Source organism: Globicephala melas, chromosome 14, assembly GCF_963455315.2.
Source record: "Globicephala melas chromosome 14, mGloMel1.2, whole genome shotgun sequence".
Lineage (NCBI taxonomy): Eukaryota > Metazoa > Chordata > Mammalia > Artiodactyla > Delphinidae > Globicephala > Globicephala melas.
The window spans coordinates 83239632-83263854 of NC_083327.1; the positions used below are offsets into that span (position 1 = coordinate 83239632).

Consider the following 24223-nt stretch of genomic DNA (forward strand, 5'->3'; position numbering starts at 1 on the left):
ATTTTAGCTTGGATAAGACCAGAAGAAAGGACCCCCACTACCACTACAAAACACTCTACCTGACCTTCTCCCTCTCCAACTTCCCGTGGTTCTCTGAAGCTCTGCTCTTGAGCATCTCATTGCTACAGCTTTTAGGCTAAATTACAGCATTCTATTTTTAGTTATTTCTCAAAATATATGGTATGGTCTGCAGTGTGTCTAAATGCTGTAATAATGAGCTATCATGCAATCAAATTCCATAGTTATATTTAACTTGGTTCCTTGCGTTGAAGCTGAGGCTTCTCTATTCATTGTATTTGTGTTTGCTTTCAAACCAAACAGGAATGTAGTCTGAACTGGACCAGAAGTTGTGGGGTTGCCCTGAGGTGTTTTCATACCTCAACCCCCATTTTTTTGCTGGAGGGGATGAAGCTGACCACACTTTAGTTTTAAACACTTCCTAGTGATTCCAAAGAGAATAGCTGTGAAACCACTAAATGATACCTTATATTCTTGTATTTTCAATTGAGAATTTAGTTTGGTTCACACTTACCTTAAGTGTCACCCTTGTACCTGGCTAGTTTGTACTTTATTCTGTAGGAAATGGTGTGGGGGAGACTCTGAACTCTCTGAGCAGGTAGAGAAATTATCAAATACGTTCTAAGAAGGTGAATCCAGCAGCAGTGTGAAAAGACAGGTTGAGGGAGTGGAGAAAGACAGAAAGAAGGCAGGTGGGTTAGGAAGGTATGGCATTTCTCCAGTAGAGGAGTTCTAAGGGCCGGAATCAGAGGAGAGGTGGTGAGGATGGAGACCCAGGACCAGAGGAGAGGTGGTGAGGATGGAGACCCAGGACCAGAGGAGAGGTGGTGAGGTTGGAGACCCAGGACCAGAGGAGAGGTGGTGAGGATGGAGACCCAGGACCAAGGGGGAGGTGGTGAGAATAGAGCTCCAGGACCAGAGGAGTGGAGGTGAGGATGGAGCCCCAGGACCAGGGGAGAGGTGGTGAGGGTGGAGCCCCGGGACTAGAAGGGTAGAGGTGAGGATGGGAGGAGGGCACAAATTCAAGAGCTACTTCAAAAACAGTATAAGATGACTTCGCAACATGAAGAATGCAAGGGATGAGAAACAGATTTTGAGCCTGGATACCTGGGGTATCCAATACTAAATATGGGGTAAATAGGTAAAAGGTAAAGTTTATGGGGGAAACTTATCTTTGGAACAAACTGAATTTGAGGTGATCGCAAGACACAGGCTACTGGAAATGTGAGCTGGAGTTCAAGAACAATGTTAGGACTGCCTCACAAGTACAGTGACCATGGTGTCATTCCTTTGGATGGACTGGTTCCTTTTGTCCCTCCGTAAATGGCACATGCTTTAAAGTCATAGTCAAGTTTTTCTTTAGAAGGTAGAATATTACAAATAAGAGCCTCTGACTTTGTCCTGAAGTAGTCTCGGGCATTGCAATTTATCAGTCACCACCTTTGACCTTCTGTAATAGATGCTTCTTATGGCTTTTCTATTTAAATCATAGAAATTTTGGCCATTTTAGAAAGTAAATAATAGGTTCCCATGGTTAAGGACCAAGAAAGTGTGGGGGAGTTGGCTGTGTTTATACAGCCAGTTATCCGTGTCCTTGTCCCTGGGCCGCTGCATCCCCACTGGAGCAGGTTTCCAGACCCTGCACTTGGGGGACACCAGGTCACTTGCTGTCTCCTGTTGTATCTCTGCAGTACAGCTTGTTACTGTGCATTCAGAATTGTTCTTTAAAAACATTTTGCATGCCTTTGGTATCTTAGTTATATACAGTTAATTCCTTCTAAAGTTCTGAACGTTAAAAATGTTTGCTTTTCTTCCCTACTTTCTTGAGAGTCTAATTATAGTCACTTTATGGTCACTTCTACCAACAATGTTCTCGATGTTTGTAACCAGTCTATAGTTTCTACTCATACACAGCATAACCAGTCTCTTCTTCCCCAAAAAATGTTTTTTCGTGGCAACAGTTTTAAGCATAGCATGGATTGCTAACTGAAAGGGATTGTTGCATAAAAAGTTATGTGTTGGGCTTCCCTGGTGGCGCAGCGGTTGAGAGTCCGCCTGCCGATGCAGGGGACACGGGTTCGTGCCCCGGTCCGGGAAGATCCCACATGCCGCGGAGCGGCTGGGCCCGTGAGCCATGGCCGCTGAGCCTGCGCGTCCGGGGCCTGTGCTCCGCAATGGGAGAGGCCACAACAGTGAGAGGCCCGTGTACCGCAAAAAAAAAAAAAAAAAAAATTGTGTGTTGTCAGCCTCCCCGGGGTCCTTTAGCAACACGAACTGATCTTTTACCTTTCATGCTACTTGTCCATCACCAGCCTCTTAGGATTGATGAGGAATCAGTGCAAGTCGGGAGAACAAATAATGCACAAACATGATCCTGTTTATAGCGTTAACAGTGCATCATTCAAAGCTGTAATAAGCCAGGCTCATCCCATTGGTGATCCCCAGTAGAGTACAGTTTAATTAAGTGGTCTACGAGACGACTTCCCTTAACATTGTAGAAATGAATGCTTTCTATTTTTGGCTTGTTCCTTTTCCTACTGTATAGATGCCTTGAACCTCCGAAACCGACAGGTCATCTGCGTCACTCTCAAAGTCCTACAGCATCTGGTTGTGTCCGCTGAGATGGTGGGTGAAGCTTTGGTGCCCTATTACCGTCAAATCCTCCCCATCCTCAACATCTTTAAGAATATGAATGGTGAGCTAATATCCCAGAAGTAAAAATGTCTTTTAAGCACTAAGAAAGGGAGTGGTTTGAGGTAGAGTTAATTAGCAACACGCTTAGGATTTATTATTGCATATAAAGCAAGATCCATTCGGAGATCTACACAGCATAACTCCTACCTCTTCTGCCACTCCCTAGGGAAAGAGTAAAATTAACAATTTCATTTATTTATTACTCCTCACATGTACAGCTTACTTACTCAGTACAGAGGCACTGAAACAGTTCTATAATCTTCCCATAATTAAATTGTAAAGTTTTTTTTAAATGGTCTTCTGAATACGTTAGTAGGTTTTGAGTTTGTCCTTTCTCTTGATGGTAATTCTACCTTTAGGTATTTCCTGTTAAAATTACAGTCAGTTTTTATAATTAATTTAAGAGGAATTTTTAAAGCAATATTATTAAAATCTGGTACAGGCGATTTGGAGAGTTTTAATATAAGTTCTATTTCTATTTAAAAAAAAGAAAAATAGATGATTCGTAGTTACTTAGCTGATGGTGCATGCTGATTAAATATGTATGTGCTGATATATTTATTTGTTAAAGTAGTATTCTATAAGGTTTGGAAAGCACTGATGCACTGAAGTGAATCTGCTTCACCCAAGGGTATTAGCAAGTTGTGGTGACCTCCTGGCAGGCAGTGGATGTACCTCTGTTCATTGACACTGTGATTTTCCTTTTGTACCTCTTGAAATGATGTGAATCTAATTTTCTTTTATGCTGCTAACTTTGAAGTTCCATACTTCTTATATGCACGGTGTAAGCCAACATTTGAAGTTAATTTCTGACAGCCATGTAAGTAAGTTAGTAATTTAGTGGAACAGTGCATGAAAATTTTGCAACATGATCTGCTTATTGTACAGACAAGAAAAAATCAAACTAAAAACTGAACATATGACAGCTTCAATCACAAAGAAGTCCTGTTTCTGGAATCATTATTTTTCATATATTTCCTAAATTGCTATTAAAAGTCTCCCTAATCAGGCAGACTATTCAGGAAATCATGGGATCATCAGAGTCTTTAGCTGTCTTTCAGGAGTAGGGCCTCCCTATATGTTTAATATTAAACATTTTTAGTAAAAAGGACTTCAACTGGGGTTATGGGAGCTTAATAATGCTCATAATGGAATGAATTGATATCCATTCAAAAATATCTAAACACTACAGAGTTAATGTCATTTAGATGAGATGGTCACTCTTTCAGGAAAGTAAAAACTGGGTGTTAGTAATTCAGTCTTTTACAATCTAAACTGAAAGTTTTAGTAACAGCATTTCTACTTTGTGGAAAATACTTGCTTAAATATTCTTGATTCATAATTCATATTTTTACTGCAGAGTGGCATCAAATAAGAGATAGATATAAAGACAGGAATGCTAGAGATAAAGACAGAAATGGAAGAATCAGGGAACGCTCACCCCCAGAAGTCTCAGTTATAGTTAACACTTTTGAAGTGTGTGATTCACAAATGTTTCCTCAATAGTCCTCACAGAAACCTATGATGTATGTCCTATTACTATTTCCATTTTTTAGCTGCAAAAGTTGCCTCTCTGTAACTCTTCCCCTCCATAAACATTTGCTTCTGTACTTGCCTCTCATGGAAGATGAGTGCCAGCATCCCCCTCCCTTGCTTGAGTAGGAGTAGGGGGACGCCACGCGCGTTAATGCTCTCCTTGTCCTACAATGGGATCCGGAATTTAAATCTAAGCAACATTTTGTATCTTTGTATAAAATAAGAAAGACAGTGATATTCAAAAGATGATTAGAATCTCCCTCATCCTCAAGGAACCCTGTAAAGAAGAATAAGCACAGCTGCCACTAAGACAGATAAATCTCTTGGGAGCTCTAGACTGTTAAACAAAAACAATTGGTTTCTACATATTCCTCATTATACTACTTATTTAATTCTTTAACTTAAAAATGTTCCTGTGCTTCACAAAAGCAGTGACTGAGTTTAGGAATGCATCCCCTGTTTATTTACAGTTTACATCATGGGCTTAATTGGTCCCACACCTAGCTGATTATTTTGGAACGTTTCTAACATTTCCTAACATTTCCAGGAATTCTACATTCAACTATTTTTCTGGTTAATATCTTTCTGACATTTGAGCGGAAAAACTATTAGCTTCAGCTTCATTTTCTACTTATCTTAGAAACCTGTCAGTACAATGCCAGAATGCAGTTTGCTGTATTTCCAGAGGGTCATCTTACAAAATTGGAGCATTCTAGCTCTAAAACTTAAAACTATTCTTCAGAGTGGCTGTTACCACAGATCCAGTTCTACCAGTAGAAGCTTATCACAGGATTTCCAAATACAATACTATTTTCAGTCTAAAAATAATTTAGCTTTAATAGTATTTTAATAAACCTTGCTTTATGATTATACTTTATTCATATTCACAGAACCATATATACATTTTTATTTAAGCAGGTGTCTTTAGTAACAGATGTATTTAGTTACAATTAAAAATAAATTAGAAATGTACAGCATGTAGCATTAGAAAAAATATTTCATCCTTAATTTCAATGTATCTGAGAACAATTTCATATTCTGTTTCCTTTTTCCCTACCTTCATGTAATCAATGTCTTGTTAAATTCATATTCAAAGATCTATTTTTCCAGTCCCACAACGAAATATTTTTGAGAGTAAGACCCAATATAAATGACCAAAAGAATGAAAGAGAGAATATTCCTTCAAATATAATGACCTTATCCTTCCGTTAATGTTCCCTCGAAGCACAAGCTTGAGCATAATTTTGCTGCCTGCTCCTTTTTGCAATTTCTGTCCTATTTTAATGTCAGCTGGACTTTCTCTGAAATGATCAGAGGGGCTGAGTAGCTAGCGAACGCACAGCCATGTCAGCAGTCTTCCCAGGGGACCAGTGGGAAATAGGTAGACCGGGGGGAGCACATGACACTGGTAGCACCAACCGGTGTCCCCATCCACACTTCTACAGGTAATGAAACTTACTTCCAGCCCCACAAGATCAGTCCTGGTCTAGGAGAAAGAGTGGCTTTGTATTTCTATTTATAAATAACATACTTTCACAGGTTTTAATTAGGCTATAGTTAAAACAACAACAGACAAATCAGTGAATTGCAATGTGGAATAAAGAGTAATATTTGGGAGCAGAAGAGATGTGACCTTAGGCAAATCATGTGACTTCTCTGAACTTAAATTTCTTCATCTGCACAAAATATTTATAGTAACGTCTTTTTCATAACGTTGGCAAAACAATTTGAGATAATGTACACCCCTTCATGTGGGGCCTGGCCTTGACTGAATATTAAATGAGATAGTCATTATTATCATACAACATTATATACACATACAATGTTATCCCTGTATGATATTATATACAAATATAGCAATACTGTATAAATTAGTATATAGCAGCTTGAAGAGGTGATTTAATGTATTGTATCCCCTGGTCACTTCTGTGAGCCTGTGAGTGAGGCATGACCTCCTGGTTTCCCCAGCGGCTATAGTCCCTTTGCTTCCAAGGACTCACCTTGCCTCTGACTACCAAATGCCAGGTGGGTGGCCAGATAAATTAAGGACAATGGGATTCATTCAAGGATAACTGGTTTTCAAATCCATCCCTTCCTGGCAAGCTGAAACGTGTGAGTGCGGTTTGGGGGAAGGTCATTATCTTAAGAAGAGAAGCTGAGTGTGACAAACCAGGATCAGGGCCCTCTTTGGAAGATCCAAGCTAGTATCTAAGCTTGAACTTGTTTCCTTTCATTCTAAACAGTGAAGTTTGGATATCTAAGACATGCTGTCTTTCCAGTGACTGCTGTGGGGTGAAAGAGAAAGAAGAGTTTCTATAACAACAATTTCTTCTATCCTGTGTTCTTTCACAAATGTTATTAAAGGTTACAGAAAATTAAGACAATAGGAATGCTCAATTTATAGCTTTCTGAGATGAAACTACAAAATTAATGATGCAGTGTATTGCATTTGAGAAGCTTGAGCCAATAAATGGCATTAAAACATTTACAGCTAAAATATGGGGCTCTGCCAGCAGATTAAGGCTATCCAACAACCGTGTGTTTTGGAGGCAATCCTTATTTTGGTACTTTTGTTTCTAATTGCACCAGCAGTCCTAAAACAACCTCTAAGGGATATAGTTCAGAGACTCCAAGTATCAGCAGCTCTAAGAGTACATTAACTTTATGTCACAGAATATGCAAAGTAAATGTAATAATGAAATAACATGTTCCCAAGTGTGTGAAATCAAATAGTCTTTGATTTATCTAGGATACTCTAAGATGTATGCCATAGACTAATAGAAGTCCATGAAAAGAGATTTAAAATTTCCAATTCAAATTCAGACACATTAAATGACACAGGAAATGAGAATGCATTAAATTTGCAAAACATTTTGGAAAGTTTGTGCCAGGTCTTTCGTCCTGAAATTTAAGTAGTTTCTAAAAAATAGAACCAACTGTTTTCTACTGATAGTCTTTTAAAACAACTTCTAGGGAGAGCCTAAGAATTCTCAGTCAACCTGTTTCAGACCCTCTTTAGATATTTTTTTGAGTTCTGTGGTACCTATTTTCATGGTCCTTTAAACTGCTGATGAGCTTTTAAGAGCTGATTATTCACCAAAAATGTCTTTAGTTCTTATGTCTTATAATTGACTTGTATAAAGTTTATTTCACAGAGCTTTTAATTTAATTTTGAAATTAAGGTTTATTCCCCCATGGAATGCTATACAATTTTTAGTATGATTTAGAAATTTGCTTCAAAGCTCCTTTGGAATCATTAGGCTTATTAGATTTGAAAGTCTTTGAAAGTCCTAAGTTTATTGAGGAAAGTATTAGAATACTACTCCAGCATTCCTGAAAGTTAGATTTGGAATGATCATGTATCTATCTAATCTCTTCTGAACTCTTCTTCCACTCAGATATAACTAGTTGGTCTGAAAAGAGTCCTAGGATCCTAACCAAGCTGGCAGATCCATGTAGGTGCCCTTTGATCTGTACCTCTCTCCACATTTACTAAATATCAGCCTATTGGTTTCATAGTCCAGATGTGTTGGGATTTCTTTTTTCTGTGAGGAGTGTAGCACACTGAGAAGAATTAGGTGCTTAATATGTGTTTGTGTGGAATTTATTCACTATCCCAGTCTGCATGACCAACACTTATTTGTTCAGTCTTGTCCTAAAGAGCCTCACTATTTCATGAGGTAGCCCGTCCTACATCCAAAGAGAAAATCACTTCCTACAGTGAATGAAATATACGCCAAATATTTCTATCTGGCTTCTCTCTAGTCTAAACCACACAGAATAATATCTAGTCCCTTTTCCAAATAACAGGCCCCCCAAAAATGATATAAAGCTTTCCTACCCCTGCAGTCTTCACTTCTCCAAGTTCAATGTCCCTTCTTCCAAGCATTCTTTATAAGCAGAGGTTTCAGAGCCTTGAAAATCTTAGGGAATGGAGATGGTAGACCATGTACCTGTAAACACTGATGGCTCTGCAGTAATCCAAGAGAGCAGCCCCAAGGGACAGATGGTCCTGGGAAAAGCCAAGGCTTCTGTGACCTCATTTGATGCACCTTATATGTGGTCAGCCCATAAAATGACCATCTTGCTACTGTGAAATCTTACCATTATGTTGGGGTCAGGTGCCTACTTTAAATTGCCTCTATCCGCTCTTCTCTGTAGACCCTCATGATTGCATCTACCCAGAGGAAAAGTTATTCTCAGAGTTGTCTATCTATATCTAGAAACACATGACCTGGTAGGATGATGACCAAGGGAATCAGAATCTAGTTCTGAAGGCTGTTTATTAGTTTCCTAGGGCCACTGTAATAAATTACCACAAACTGGGCAGCTTAAACAACAGAAATGTACTGTCTCACAGTTCTGAAGGCCAGAAGTCCAAAACCAAGTTGTCAGCAGGGCCGTGCTCTCCAGTCTTTAAGGAAGAATCCGTTCTCCACCTTTCTCCCAGCTTCTGGTGGGTCCAGCGCTCCTTGGCTTGTAGGTGCGTCACTTCACTGGCTGCCTCCATCTCCACATGACATTCTCCCCTGTGTGTCTGTCTTTGTGTCTCTTCTCTTCTATTAAGATACTTGTCCTTGTCAGGTTTGGATTAGGTGCCCGCCCTACTCCAGCACGACCTCATCTTAACTTTACTAATTACATCGGCAATGACCCCATTTCCAAATAAGGCACATTTGGAGGCTCCAGAAAGGGCTTCAATTTGCCGGGGGGGGGGGATGCTATTCAACTTGGGACAGACCATGTAACTCTCTCCCAGGGCTTGTGGAGGTGCGGCCCCATACTTGATGAGTAAAGTTGGAGGTTTCGCGTGCCATCCATTCCCTCACATCTCCATCACTGAACAAGGACTGGCTGCACAAAACCTGATGAGAACTCCCCCTTTTAATAACAAGGAAAAATTCTCTTCCTTTTCCCTTCATCAGGAAGGGGGTGTTCAGTTAAGAAAGGAAAGGGATCTAGGTAAGTTTGGAGTAGAGGGGATAGCAGGAGATTTTTTTTTCCTTCGGTAATGTTGCAAACTGACAAAGAGAGGTGAGCGAATGCTTTCGCGGCTCTGGGCGCTGCCCAGGATATCCCAGACTCCCGGGGGCATGCTGCCACCCACCTTCCAGAGGACCCCAGGCACCCACTCAGGGTGGCAGACTGCATTGCCTGCGCCTGTCCCTGCCCAACCAGCTGGGCAAGAGGGTCAGGCCACTCTGTACCTGAATGGGGTTTGGATCAATAAATAGGGGTTCAGCTTGTGAACCAGGACCGGTGGGACAATGTGTGGAAAAACAAGAGATGGGAGAGTGTTTAAGAGCAAAGTTTCTGTGTCAGGGTTGCTTGAGTTTGAATCCTGGCTCAGGGTTTATGACCTTGGACTGGTTACATAACTACTCTGCACCTTAATCTCCTTCCTTTGAAAAGCAAGTTGTAGATGAAAAACTGCTCATTGACCCGCAGAGAACTGCAGGAGATCATTTTGTAGGAGTGTGGGCAGCATGAGGGTAAGGGGAATAGATGATGAAATGTGAGTGAAATTGCTTTACAGATTAGCAGGTGTTACAAGTCTGTCACCTGCATCACGAGGTTGTGGAGAAAACTATATGTATGTAGTTTTGTGTTCCTTCAAAGAAAGTTAAGTGGCATCTATTAGAATTAATATGATAATTTAGTAAGGTGATTAGATGCAAAATAAACGTTCAAGAATCCATTTTTTTTAATGTGTCAGCAGCCAGAAATACAATGCATTGTTTTCTAGATGCTAATAGTTCCGACTTGCAGAAATATTCCATCAGAGATAAACTTTTACTGTTCCGCTCTCCCTCCCCTGGAAGATAGTTTTAGTTCCTTCTTTGGATTTCCTAATTCATTTCAGAAGAGGGCAGAAGTATTTACCTAATCAAACGGCTTTACCTTGGTAAACCAGAAGTTTACGAAGAATTGCCTGCCCTGATGTACTATTGAAAACCCAGCCTCTTTCCAAGACAGACACTGCTTTCAGTTTCTAAATTGCTTTTATATTTGCAGTTTCTTTTTATGAATCTTTCCAAATCTTAGTGTTCAGGTTTCATCCTGGGCGTCCCAGGTTCACTTGCATTTGCTACATCATTCTGGTTTTACCACTGCTCCCACCATGTGTAACTTCACCTAAAGGGATCAGACTGTCAGAAGCACTCCGAATTGCAGACAAATTCACCTCCCAGGCACATCTTGATAGTTCCGGACCAGAGGCAAGTTTGATGGATCGAATTTGCATAGTTAATCATAAAAAAATCAATTTCATAATGGAAAGAAAGGATTGACCTGCTAGCTGGAATGGGTCACATGGCCTACACCCTGATTCTTGACCTTGAGGGACCAACCTAAAACCAGTCCAAAGACTCTCAGGAAACAGCACCAGAAGCAAACCCAAACATCACGTCCTCCCAGCAACCTCCCCTGATACCCCTCTGATTTGTAGAATGGAGTCCTCTTCTGTAGGTCTTTCCGAAATCTCTCATGCTGGGTAGATCTTATTTCCTGGGTTTATCGCCTCAACTAGCCCGGGGTGGGCTGGGGCAGATGCAGGGAGAGAGTGGGGACAACTGGCCATTTCTTAATCTGTCTGCCAAGCTATGTTTGCAGTGTGTGTTTTGTCACCCCTCGCACCCCCTCTGAGGTACTCCGCAGAGGATCCACAAAGTGATTTGATCCCGGCTGGTTCCCAGTCCTAGGCCACTGGCATCGTCACTGCTCACTGGAAACTGGCACGTTTCTGAATAGGAGATTTCCACCAGCTCAGCCAAGGCTTTTGAGATATGCCTCCAGAAGTCTATAATATGCTTTACTGTATTTAAAGGCTCAAGGTGGGCCCCAAATGTGGATATTAGCCCAAGAGAAAAGTGTTCTTTTCTGTTTATGCAACAGAAAGTTTTACTTAATCTGACCAAGAAAGCATATAGTGATTTCTAAAGCTGTAATTTAAGGAGGCTCCTATATTCAGCCGGATCATAATTTGTACTTTTAAAATCACCTAAAATATCACCTATTGTGGATTTGCTGATAATTAAGGTCTCATTCTCATTTTCCTTTATATGCAAATCTTTCAGGAGCACCCGTAAATGACTTTTTAGAGGTCTCTCTGTGGACGTTGCAGAGAAAATAAGAATGTCACCAGTGTAATTGTTGTATTGAATAGTCGCTATTCATGACACAATTAAAAGGCAAGTTTAAAAGGGGGTTGGAGACCAAAAAATGAGGTTTATTCAGTGGGGGAGCCTTGCCCTGACACTGCATAAAACTTAGCAGGGGCCTTCGTGGTTCCACTCACGCATGGGATCCTCAGGTATTTTGAGTCACACACACAATTCCAGTGCTTAGAATCCCTTCTTTAACAGATTGATCAGAACTCTAAACTTGATCTACCCTCAAGTGTTCTCCCCTCTCCCAGATCGGATCTGATTCAGGCTGGACGCTGGCAGTGGGACAAGGGGGTGGAGTGGCTTCACCTCTCTTTTCCTGCCCTGTACGTTGCCCTGGACGGTCAGGGTGGGGGAGGCGGGCTGCGAGGAGAGCAGAAGCTCCTGCTGACTCACGCGGTCCTGGTCTGGTTCTCCCCGCCCCGGACGTGACTCTCTCTTCTGGATGTTCACTTGTGATTCCTCCCTCCGCCACCGGATTTCCTGCATTCACCTCCGCTTCCAGTGCTCAGGGTCCCGCCCCCCCCCCCCCCCCGCCCCGGAAGCCGTGTCATCCAGCAGGGAGATGACCCGGCACCAGCGCTCCCTCCCATAGGGAAAACACGCTCACTCACACTGCGCGCTGGAAATTCTGGAGCCCATGCCCTCCAGTCCTGCTTCGCGGGCTCCATCATCTTCTCAACTGTGAGGAAGACCCGGGTCTTCTCGTGTCGCCTTAGAGCACCCAGGGCTCTCCAGATGGCACCTCCGGCAGGGTGGGGTTGGCCCAGAGCACAGCGACAGTGCCCTTTAGAGGAATCTCGCTGTCTTCTCACTACGTGTCTCTCTTTAAAAGCCTGATCTGTCCGGTTGTGGAACTGGTCCTCTGAAAGCCCTCAGTCCCGCGGCTGCTGAAGTGCTGGCCTCACACCCCATGTTCCCACAGTTTCCGTCTCAACCCCACACTACACTGGCTTCCGTTTACTTGAGCCAAACACAAAACTGTAGGAGGCATTTTCCACTTAGTATGACATCAGCTTTCCATTTTTATTGTCCTCCTCAAAAATCTATACTTTTCACATTGACGGGAAGAAATGTATCTAGCTCAACATAAGCTTAACCATCAATGAAGGAGGAATTGAAAAATACAGTAGACATATTTCCTTAGAAAAACTGCAAATATTATTGATATTTCTTTGTTTGCCTGCTTTCTGTATTATATTGTCATGCATATCTTGAATTAATGTTCCAAGTATAAAGAAAAAAGTAATGATGGCAGTGTTGTTATGAGTAAGTTCTCTTTGGCTCCTTCCAGGATTAGTTTACTTTCTTTTCCCTAAAACACAATACTTTAATATGAGCTTTTTGTGAGCCTATTTATATCCATTTTGAGATAGCAATGAACAAAAAATGACTTTCCTTTCAATGACTTTTAGATTTTGCATACCTATTACAATCCTGCCTTTACTTCCCCCAAATGAGCCCTATATTTTTTTCTTAAAATTTATCTCTTGAGCCTTGAAGTTATCTTTATCACAAACTAAAAAGCAAATTAATGATATAATAGTTAAAATTTAAAAGCAGTAATTGGGCCATAATAACAGGATTATTGCCCAGTAATTTTCCCACTATTTCAAGCTTTGTTTTTACCTCCAAGAAAGTTGGGTATTTATTTATACACTTAAAGGGTTTTGAGGAGTTCGTAGGTCTTGTAACACAAATCATTGATTATTATCTGTGCTTGTGTGAGTAGGTTGATTTGTTATAAATATCATAAATAACCATCTAACCAGGTGGCTGAGACGTAGGTCTGTCTAGAAGAAGAATATGTGTTATCCTTTCCATGTTCCTTATGATCTGTGAATATAGAATGATGATATTCAGAGGGAAGCAGGGCAATATTTATATTTTTGTGATGACCAACTAAAACGTCTGAAAGTTTCTGTGAGGATTTTAAGCAGCAGTGGAATGAGGGGGAAGAGTGTGATGACAAGCCTTTTAAAACCTGCTCACATGTCCACCTTTCTTACACACCTGCTGAGCTGTCTCCGTTGCTTGCCATGGTACACTGGGCCTTCTTGATCTCCCCTTAAGGCTGGTCTCACTACCTCCAGAAAGACAAGTTCATTAGGCTAACTCCAAAGCCATAGAGAACAATGTGGTTTTTACTAGTTATTTGGAGGATGCCAAAGGGAGGACAACATAGTACATCATTCATTGATTCATTGAAAAAAAAAATCAAGTGTTTACTATGTGCCAGCACAGCAAAACCTCCTAAAAATCCTTAGAAGATTGAAAGTGTGCTGCCATGCAGCTATATTCCACTTACCAAACGCATCAAACTCCTTTGCAGCGGTACCCCGTGTCCCTGAATCAATGCTTACCTCCACGGGAGACCCAAGGAGCGAAGGAGGTTTCCACCCTCAGAAAAAAGCAAACTTGAGGTTCCTTATGACCATACACCCTCCCCTTCTTCTGCACTCTTTAGTAACTTGGCCCTGAGGTGAGGGCACAAATTTAGAAAAGTAAAATCCTAGATTTGATGGTAGACTTGTTGAGACTCTTCAATGGGAAGAAGAGTGCTGCTTAGACTTAATGCATTTTCTGAGCAAATGAAATAGTGAGCTATGTAATAAAGGTTCAGATTTACCACCATTACCATTATCGTCTTGTAGAAGAATGGGGGAATCAGCTTCCTTAGTCCTAGCTACACATATCCATTCCTGGGGAGATCATAAGAAGAAACTCCCACTGTGGACAACCTTCAACTAATGTGATTTGTTTTGTTTTGATTTTCAGTTTTATTGACATGTAATTGACATATAATTGTATAAGTTTAAGGTACACAAAATTGATTTGATATATGTATATATTGTGAAATAATTACCACATTAAATTTAGTTAACATCCATCATCTCATATAGTTACAAATTTGTTTTCCTTGTGATGAGAACTTTTAAGATCTATAGTGTTAGCAACTTTCAAAAACACAAGACAGTGCTGTTAACCATAGTCACCAGATATTGTTAATCAGCTGTCTCTTAGAATTTCTATGACCAATTTTTGCTGAATCTTTGCTAGGAGCTCCATTATATATAATTTCTGATAAACCTTTGCTAAGAACTACATTATGATATGTGTATTGTGTTTATAAACTCAAGCAAAGAGCATCTGAGATTGTCTTGAAACTACCAACCAACTAGATTTGAGAGTCCATCTAAATGCATATGACTTAGGCCATGGTGGACAATACTTCATCTGGTACATTCTCCATCATCAGGAATGCCTGATAGGTGTAGTCTTGTTCTAATCAAATAGGCCTATGGGGTCAAACAGCAATGAGCTAGGAGCTCTAGGGTCTTTTTGAATATCTGGGTATTGTTACTTGAACATAAATTCCATGAAGACAAGAACTTTTTATCTCTGTGTCACTGCTTTATCATCAGCTCAAGAGAAGATCCTGGCCATTCTTAGCTCAATAAATATTTGCTAAGTAGTTGGATTGGGTGGATGGATGGCTGGATGGATGGATAGTGTATTCATTTACTCTTGCCACCATAACAAACCACCACAAATTTAGCTGCTTAGACAACGCCCATTTGCCTACGTCACAGTTCTGTAGATCAGAAGTCCAATGGGCTTGACTAGGTAATATGGTAAAAATCTAATAAGGCTGAAATCAAGGTGTCAGCTACCCTGCATTCATTATAGAGATTCTGGAGAAGAATCTTACTTCCAGGCATAAATCAGTTCCAGGTGGGTGTAGGACTGAAATCCCCATGTCCAGGCTGGCTATCAACATTGGGTAGCTCTCAACTTTTAGAGGCTGCCCACCTTCCCTGGTTCACGGCCCCCTTCATCTTTGAAGACAGCAATGGCAGCAGCTCAAATCCTTTTCATACTTCTAATCTCTCTGACTCCCCCCTGCCACATCTCAGCTGCTTTTAAGGGCTCATGTGATTACATAGGGCCCACACAGATAATCTTGGATAATCTCCCTATTTTAAGACCATCTACAAAGTCTCTAACAGCCGTACAGTACCTAGACTAGTGTTTGATTGAATAACAAGAGGACAGGAATCATGGGGGACATCTTTAGAATTGTGTCTTTGGATGAAGTTACCCAAAAGTTGATGTCCAGATGGCCATGACTGGAACCTTGAAGTATATGTTCAAGAGGACACAAAATGAACCTATTTCTTAAAATCTTTGCAAAGGTAGCACAGCTCTACACTCCCATGAAAAACTCAGAGAAGACTGCAGATGTGCAAAACTTGGAATGGGTGTGACAAGACACAGAGTTTAAAGGTTTTATTGTTATCTCAGAGTTGAATCACATTATCTAAGGATTTGATGATTCATATATAAGTGGAGAATAAAGTCAAGAAGTTCAACCTGCCTTTCAAAAGATTAGCCACTGATAAAAGAACAGCATCTGCAGCCAATTAGTCCGTTAGCCAATGGTGTTCTCTCTCCTACCTTATGTTCCTTGTCACTGACAGTATATTTCATTTCCTGAGTAATTCCATCAACATACCTAAAATTTCCAAAGGCCAGCAATAGAAAGGACAGGGAAGTATTGTTTTTAGAATTGCTATAGTTGCTTTACAGATGAAGAAGCTAAGAACTGGATCAAATGATTTGCCTAAGGTCATATGACAGAAATGAGTCACAGCCAAGACCTCAGAAATCAAAAGATCCTACTTCCAAACCTGAGTGCCAGATACTCTGAAAATGTAAACTGCTTTGCCAGAAATAGGGGTTCTGAGGCAGTTCTGATCAACAGATTTCTTTTATTAATGTACTGAAATAAATTGACATTTCATTGATCCACTTTAACAATTATTATATGCCGTCAGATCAAAGCAGCTGTTGCTAATCTTCCCCACAAATTCATATGCATTATAAAGCAAAAATGTTTTCATATCATCAGTTTCTATTGTGGAGTAGTGATCAATAATAGCTTGAGAAAAACTCTGAACACAGAAAACTAGCAGCAATTTCACCTGATTAAAAGCATCATCAAACATAGAGTATTAACTAACCCTCTAATGTAACTTCACTCTTTTTGCCAGAAGGAGTTCAAATATGTATTTTTAATCCAGTGGCATTCCTTCTCACAATTATTGATTAAAGCATATACATAGTATAATCACCTTGAGGACCAGGTCTTTCTAGAAGAAAGTTACTCCCTAGAGTACATTTCAAAAAATATGTGGAAGCACTTTACCATATTTCATTAAATCCAAGATGTAATCAAGTGTTAAAAATATTTTATATTTTATGCCTCCTTGAGAAAGAAAATGTGTTTCCAATTAAACTATGATGCACTATTAGCATCCTGAATCAGAAATGTAAAAATTTTTAAAAAGTGACTTAATTAAATACATTGAGTCTAATTCGACTTGCAAAGTGAGGCATCAGCTATCTTGAACATGAAAAATAAACTATCATGCATGGAATGAACACCACACCCCAATCCTCTCTCTTTGGGGTTTTCCTGTACCTCATCTAACCTAAGCTTCACAACCAGCATATAAAGCAAGTATTAAGACCAGTTTACAAACAATGGAAGTATTTTAGTGCTTCACCCCAGGTCATTCAGAAGCAGTCAAGATTCAAAACTAAATTAGTTTGATTCAAAGTGTGTTTATTTTGTTTTCTAAGAGGGTTAGAATCTCTTTTTTCCCTGCTTATGATTTCTTGGCCAGTGTATCTACCCATTTCTTGGGAATGGACCGAGATGATAGAGGGTGAAGAGGCCATACCAAAGACTATACTTTAGAATACATGGCACTTTATAAAGGTAACATCCATCAAAAATGTATAGCTAAATTATATAACTGGAATCTGCATGAACATGGACATGCACATGCATTTTTAAAATCAAAGGAATTTTGGGGGGTACATTAATGGATGCGAAAATAGATATAGCTCAATTTCTATACAATACTCTCTACGTGATGCTGATAGTCGAGAAATTAACATTGTGAAACCAGTTATGGGCTTCAGTCTTCAATAAGCTTAATTTTTTTAATCTCAAAAAGAGCTACTTTTCAGAACAATAAATTTGAAATTATAACCCGAAACAAATAATAGAACTTTAAGTCTTCTTTATAAGGAAAGTAGAACAAAATAATGATAGCGTTATAATGAAATTAGGAAAGTAGAAAAAAATAGACATTATAAGAACAGTTTAACTGTATTTATTATTAGAGACAAAGCAAAACAATTCAGTGTTCACATGACAGGTTAAGGATGTAGTTACTAAATTGTATATATAGCTGATGCCTAATAATTTTTTAAACTCATAATTTAATAAATTTTCCTTGCTTGATAAATTTGGATTGTTTTTTATTGACTAGTGATGTTTGATGTTTATTTCAGAATTACTTGATGGGGAAAGCTAAAATAATGACTTCCGTGTGATTATTACATTGATTTGGAAAAATTTTAATAAGTTATAGAGCAAGTATAAATTTAATTTGCAGAATGTTTTTGTTTTTCAAACACAATTCTTTAAGAAAAGACCACTTGTTTTAGATGGAGCAGTTCACAGTCTCTTTATCCTAACTAATCCCATAGTCCCCCCAATAATTCTTCCAAATAACAATAGGAGTAGAGATTAAAAATTGCTCTTGCCATTTATTCTTCATTTATTTGGCCAAATCAATATTTCGATTTCAGCACAGTTGTAGATTACAGAGAACAGTGTTCTCCTAATTTTGTTAATAAGTCACAGGACGACTGTTCTTATACTATCTATGAAGTAGTCTAAAATGTGACGTTTATCTACCCTTACCCCTGAGTTACAGAGAAGAACTTCTATGACCCTGTTTCTGAAAACTAGCCTACTTTTTCTTAGAATTTTCTGCCTACTTTTACTAGAAAATTGATTGCATTATTAAATTTCTCTTAGTTTCCCATATTTTAAAAAGAAAGCATAATTCATTCCAAATAAAACCATTCCAGGGTAATAATCATTTAGAATAAAAATGATTTTAGTATTGATATAGCTAAGTTTCTCAAATAAAAAATTTCCATGCCCAACGCATAATCTACCAAGCATGCCTGTGTTAAACGATAGCTTTGTAATGCAAGAATTTCCATTATAAAAACTTGTGAGATACAATCTAACACATTTGAAGATTTAACACCCTTAGATTGTAATTGGAAGACAAATTCTAAGGTAATTACTGTTATATTTCTTGGTTGAAAATCCTTGGCAAGTATAATATAAAATTGACTCTGAAATTATGCAATTAAAATTATTAGCATTTAGCTATTCCTTTTGAAGCTACAATGGCTTGATTTGTTTGGCTCAAAAGATGTTTTGAGCCAAAACATGGCTCAAAAGATGTTCAAAAGATGTTCAACTAAAATCTAAAAAAAGTGCTTAAAGTTCGAAAAGTTTTAAAAAGTGGTCATTGGGCTTCCCTGGTGGCGCAGTAGTTGAGAGTCCGCCTGCCGATACAGGGGACACGGGTTCGTGCCCCGGTCCGGGAAGATCCCACATGCCGCGGAGCGGCTGGGCCCGTGAGCCATGGCCGCTGAGCCTGCGCGTCCGGAGCCTGTGCTCCGCAACGGGAGAGGCCACAACAGTAAGAGGCCCGCGTACCGCAAAAAAAAAAAAAAAAAAGTGGCCATTGATACAGTTAAATCTATAAATGCTATGTTCAGGTGAAGTGGTTCAACACTGAGTCATTGAAAAAATGGAATGTTCTATAGAGGGTATGCTGTTTGAAGTGTTTTACACCAGGAATATAAACTTTTTTAGAATTCTGTTATCAAGGCCATGAATTAATATGCAATGTTGTGACATGATCCTGTGATCTTTGTCAAATCAATCATGGAAACTTAGTAATCTCTTCTCTTAAAAATTGATGCATTCTTAGAATTGATTACTTGTCTAAACTATGTCTTTCATTAATATGTCTCACGGAACTGTTCTGCCAATTATATTTTTATTTTATTTTATTTTATTTTTTGCCGTACGCGGGCCTCTCACTGCCGTGGCCCCTCCCGCCGCGGAGCACAGGCTCCGGACGCGCAGGCTCAGCGGCCATGGCTCACGGGCCCAGCCGCTCCGCGGCACGTGGGATCCTCCCAGACCAGGGCACGAACCCGCGTCCCCCGCATCGGCAGGCAGACTCCCAACCACTGCGCCACCAGGGAAGCCCAGCCAATTATATTTTTAGAGTAGATATTCCTATTTTTTATTTTTTTAGTGAGATTATTTATTAATTTGTCCCAAGTTTTTTGTATTACTTAACTGTTAGCAATAGCTAATAGTTAGCTAATGTTTCTACGGCAATATGCCAGATACTGGGTTAAACACTTTTAATGAATCATCTCATTTAATCTACACAAACCCAGGAGGAAGAAAGTATCCTTAATCTAATTTAAGTGATAAGGAAATGAAGGCAGAGGGATTAAGTAATTTGCACACTGTCAGTCAGTAAAAGGCACCGAGAGAGCATTATTCAAATGGGAAGAGGAACAAAAAGTGATAACTTCTATAGTTTTCTCCATTTCAGGAATACTCAGTATTTCAACTGCACCTAAAAAGGTATCTTATTACAGCGTGTTAGACAAGTCATTCCAATATATTGATTTCATCTTCCAGTGTTTAAACCAGCCATGTTCAACTAGTAACACTCTTAAACTTGCAGCTTGTTCCGAAGACTGTTTTTTCATTCTTGATACTAAATGAAAAAAAAGTAGCATTCAATACTAGTTATTTCCTATGATTTATTTTTTTATATATCAAGTGACATTGATCTTAGACAAAAACTAGACTCAAATTCATTATTTATGCAATAGGATGAAATTTTTTATGTGGATATAATTTATAAAAGACTTCACCAGATATATAACATATATATAATCAAAAATTTTATATCATATATTATATATTTATTAAAGCTCTTTTATAGTAGTTAATACAGCATGCATACACTTTGCTGAATTTATAAATCCAACCTAAAGTACCACTTGGACATGATAATATGGGTAGCTTTTAAAAGTGAGAAATTTTATTCTGAAGTGTACAGTTCTTCATGTGCAGTAGTTTGTTCTTTGTGTAGAAAGACAATTTTGCTGACAGTGTTAGTTTCTGCACAGAAGTCCTCATCGTCAGCAAGACTTAACTTGAGACGATTCAAGACAATTGCAAGAAATGCACTTTAGAAAGAAGAATTTATAAGATTTGTCCATTGAAAGATGTGAATTAATTGTATCTTGGAGTGAGGAAAAAACCCTAGCTTCACTTTTATAAGTTCGGGGAAGATGAGTTGCTAATGATGATCAAGGAGAAAGTCATTCCCTATAAATTATGGCTTGCTAGATCTTGAGCTTAAATATGCAGTTATTCTGAGAGAAAGAAAGAGAGAAAAGAAAGAGAACAATGAATATGATTAGAAGCACAGAAGAAATTTTAGTAGATAGGGAGATTAAAATCTAAAATCAGAAGGATTCTCATTGTTTGGAAAATCTAAAACAAATATGATGAGAAATGGAAAAACACTGAAAACGTACAGAAAGAATATCGATAGAGCCGTCGGTTTTAACTGGAGATATAAAGAAGGGGTGCATTGAAAATAAAGGCCGCAAAATGTAATGAAGATGACAGACAAAAGGCTCCTTGACTGTATCAGAAGGGCCTTGTTTCATCTATGGTGGGTCTCCAAATAGAACACCCTTCAACAAGTGGCCATCTGACCTCTGCTTAAACCCCCTGAATCATGTGGTCTCACAGCATCATAGTGCAACTAATATTTTTGAACAGCTTAACTGAAAAAATGTTTTCCTATATTTAAGCAAAACCTTCCTTCCTATAACTTTTCCACTTTGGTCTTCATTCGACTATGTAGTTCTCACTCAGATGCTCTCCTTGTATCCAGGCCCCTCTTTATTTCATGGCTTTCACAGGTTTCTTGGTATAATTTCTTCTTGTGTACCTGTTTTTATTGAGTTTGAACAAGGTATACTTTTACTTTGTCATATTCCAAATATATTAAGATGCAGTATTAATTACTTTCTCATGTTGACATTTCAATACAACATTTATTTGCTGTGCTTTATCTCTTTGTTTCTCCTGTTTTCTATCAATTTCTCCAAAATCCTAATACATTGTTTGAAGTTTGGTTGTTTCTTCTTACACAAGTTTGCATTTCAAAGTATACTATTATTAGTAATCTTGTGTCCCTCAAAATGTGAAAACATCTATCATTGTGAATAGTCCTCTGTTACCTGAGTTTTAGCATTGGTATAAGTGATACTGTTTGAGGTCAAAGCTGTCCATACAATTCAATACATGTAAGTCTGTTGTCTCCTCAGGATGAAACTTAGATCGCTGTTTTGGCCTGAAAGCAAAATATCAGTATGGCAGAGCACTGGGTCAACACTTCAACAAACATGCTGACACCTTGATTGTTTTGGGTTAAAAGCATTTTTATTGGACAGCCCAGCAAGCTGGATTCAGGGACATGTTTCACATTGTCAAAGAAAATCTGTGATTATATGTAAGATTTCTCTACCAGGCAATTTCTTTTAAAAAACAAATGGAATAATCTTTCAATATTTTGTTTCCCTTGCACTCCAAAGTACAGTCACTTAGCAATTTTATTACTTTCTCATTTGCAACTGTATTTCTGCCCCCCTATTACCAGCCACCCCCACTGCCACTGCTCTAGTTCAGGGCATTAGTATTAAACCTTGTCTAATACAGTGAATTCTTCCTTGTTCTCCAGGCAGCAAAACTCACATTTCTTGTTCTGTCTCAAATTGGGAAACCTCCCTGCAATTCTAGAAACAAATAGTCTCCAGTCTAAAATATGCTGGACACACTTGTGCTAGTAGGTTGTGTTTTTCTTTTCTTTCTTTCTCAATATTTCTATCTTTATAGTCTCATGACATTATTTTAGTACTAGCTATCATGGAAAAGAGAGAATTCAACTCCCTAGGCAACTCCTCTCCCAATACTTTGATGCTTCAGCATATGTGCTCTTGGGACAAATGACACTTTTGTAGAAGAAGAAATATGTCAACTCACTGAATGTTGACAGATAAATAAGAAGGGATTCCTAATTAAAAAACAAAACAAAACAAAAAACCTTTGCTTTGCATGATGACTTTATCTGTGGTTCTATGGAAGCCTTTTCTGAAGAAGTACTCAGGCAAGAAACTGCCTCCTCCATAGTGAGAATGAGAGGGGAGTGGAGCCTGAGGTTTCCCACAAAGTCAAGTATGTGCTTGGGACGACTGGAGGGACATCAAAGGTGAATGGTAGTTTTATAGCGATGGCGGGAAAACCACAAGATGAATCATGATCACTGCTATTTCTCGGGTGGAGAGATTATGTTGGTTCGGGTTGTGAGAAGGTACATTTATGGGAAAAGAAAAGAAGTAGGCCCATCTTCACAGATTCAGGCAGAGAAAGGGCAGAGAGAAACATAATATGTCTATCAAAGTCTGCTAAGCCATTGTTTCACCTCCTTATTCAGAACTGTGAAGCCAGGCTGGGTGGAATTAGCTTTCTTCTTCTTGCTGCTTCTCGGACACACGTTATAGAGAAAGCCATTCACTCATTCCTTTATTCAGTAATATTTACCGAATGCTTTATATGTGCCAGGCACTGTTCCAAACCCCAAATATAGAGTAGTGAAGTTAAACAAAAGCACAAACGTAAGTTCATTCTCATAAAATCAAAGTGCCTTCACTAGGTGACCTTGAGAAGCATCCCGCCAGGCTGGCAAGTACAGCCCAGCAGGGTCTGCTTTGCTCGTCCCTGAGACTCCTGGTGGTCACATTGCCCTCTTCCCCATGGAGCTCCTTAGGCAGCCCAGGCAACACAGGTTATGTGTTAAGGGTGGGAGGGACTACAGAACGTCATGTTCAGGTTCAGACCCTGTTTGCACATCATCTTCCTCCAGCAATCCATTGAAGCAGCCACTGGATTGACTGAGTGGCAACACTTTGCTGATCAGCCCTGCAGACATGTTGTGCTGGCTCGAACCAGCTAACTGAGATCAAAAAAATGAAGGAAGCAACCTCTTGAAAGGACCATTGTGTAGCTGATCAGGAGAACTGGGTTCAATTACTGCTCTGTCTTGGGGGTTGTATGACCCTAGGTGAGTCATTCCGTTCCTCTGTGTATTTCTTCAGTGAGCAAGTGGGAAGAATACATACTCATATGTCCTTCAGATTCTCTTTCTGCTTCTCTTGTCTGTTTTCCTTCTCTTCATCCTCAGAGCTGGTTGCCATTTATCATCAAATAATTTTTTCCCATAGCTTCTCACCACCCACTTTGTGCGGAGCCTTTTACTCCAGAACCCAAGAAAGGAAAGACCTGGTTCCCACTGCACAGCACCCCTGGTTTCCCCTCCCTCTTCCCTTGTAACTCATCCCAATTGCCCAGCTCCATCTCACAGTTGAGCTGCTGAAATCAATAGTTTCTGGGTTTTATGGTCCTCTTGTAAACAGCGGCAAAATCGATGAGATTTCCATGCTGCAGGGTGAGGAACATTAATATCGAGGCTATTGATAAGTTTCTTTTCATAAATGTGAAGTAAATACGGGGCACTTCTGCCGAATTTATGCATAATGAAGCGTTTATGCAAACAAAATGCACACAGCTCGTTGAACTGCCTGGGACAAAGTAGTATTCCACCTTCAAGCTTAGTAACTGCGTACACTTAGAACCAACAGGAGGCATTCTGCTCTGGTTTGAAGCGCCTAATTGAGTCCATTCAAAGAGTTTTTTCCAAACCCCTCTCTCTGAAGCACAGTTATGGTTGGTGTCAGAGAACCAATGGCTGTCTTGATGTTTC

At 39.4% G+C, this 24223-nt stretch overlaps 1 protein-coding gene across 2 annotated transcripts in view; it reads left to right on the forward strand.

Moving 5' to 3' along the window:
- Positions 1 to 24223, forward strand: part of PACRG (parkin coregulated) — a 515450-nt gene that overhangs the window by 301369 nt on the left and 189858 nt on the right. Inside the window, exon 4 of one of the 2 annotated variants that reach the window (XM_030853001.2) lies at positions 2564 to 2713. The exons of the other annotated variant lie outside the window; for it this stretch is intronic. Coding sequence (XP_030708861.1) covers positions 2564 to 2713 — 150 coding nt within the window. The remainder of the gene's footprint in view (positions 1 to 2563; positions 2714 to 24223) is intronic. 2 annotated transcript variants of the gene reach the window in all.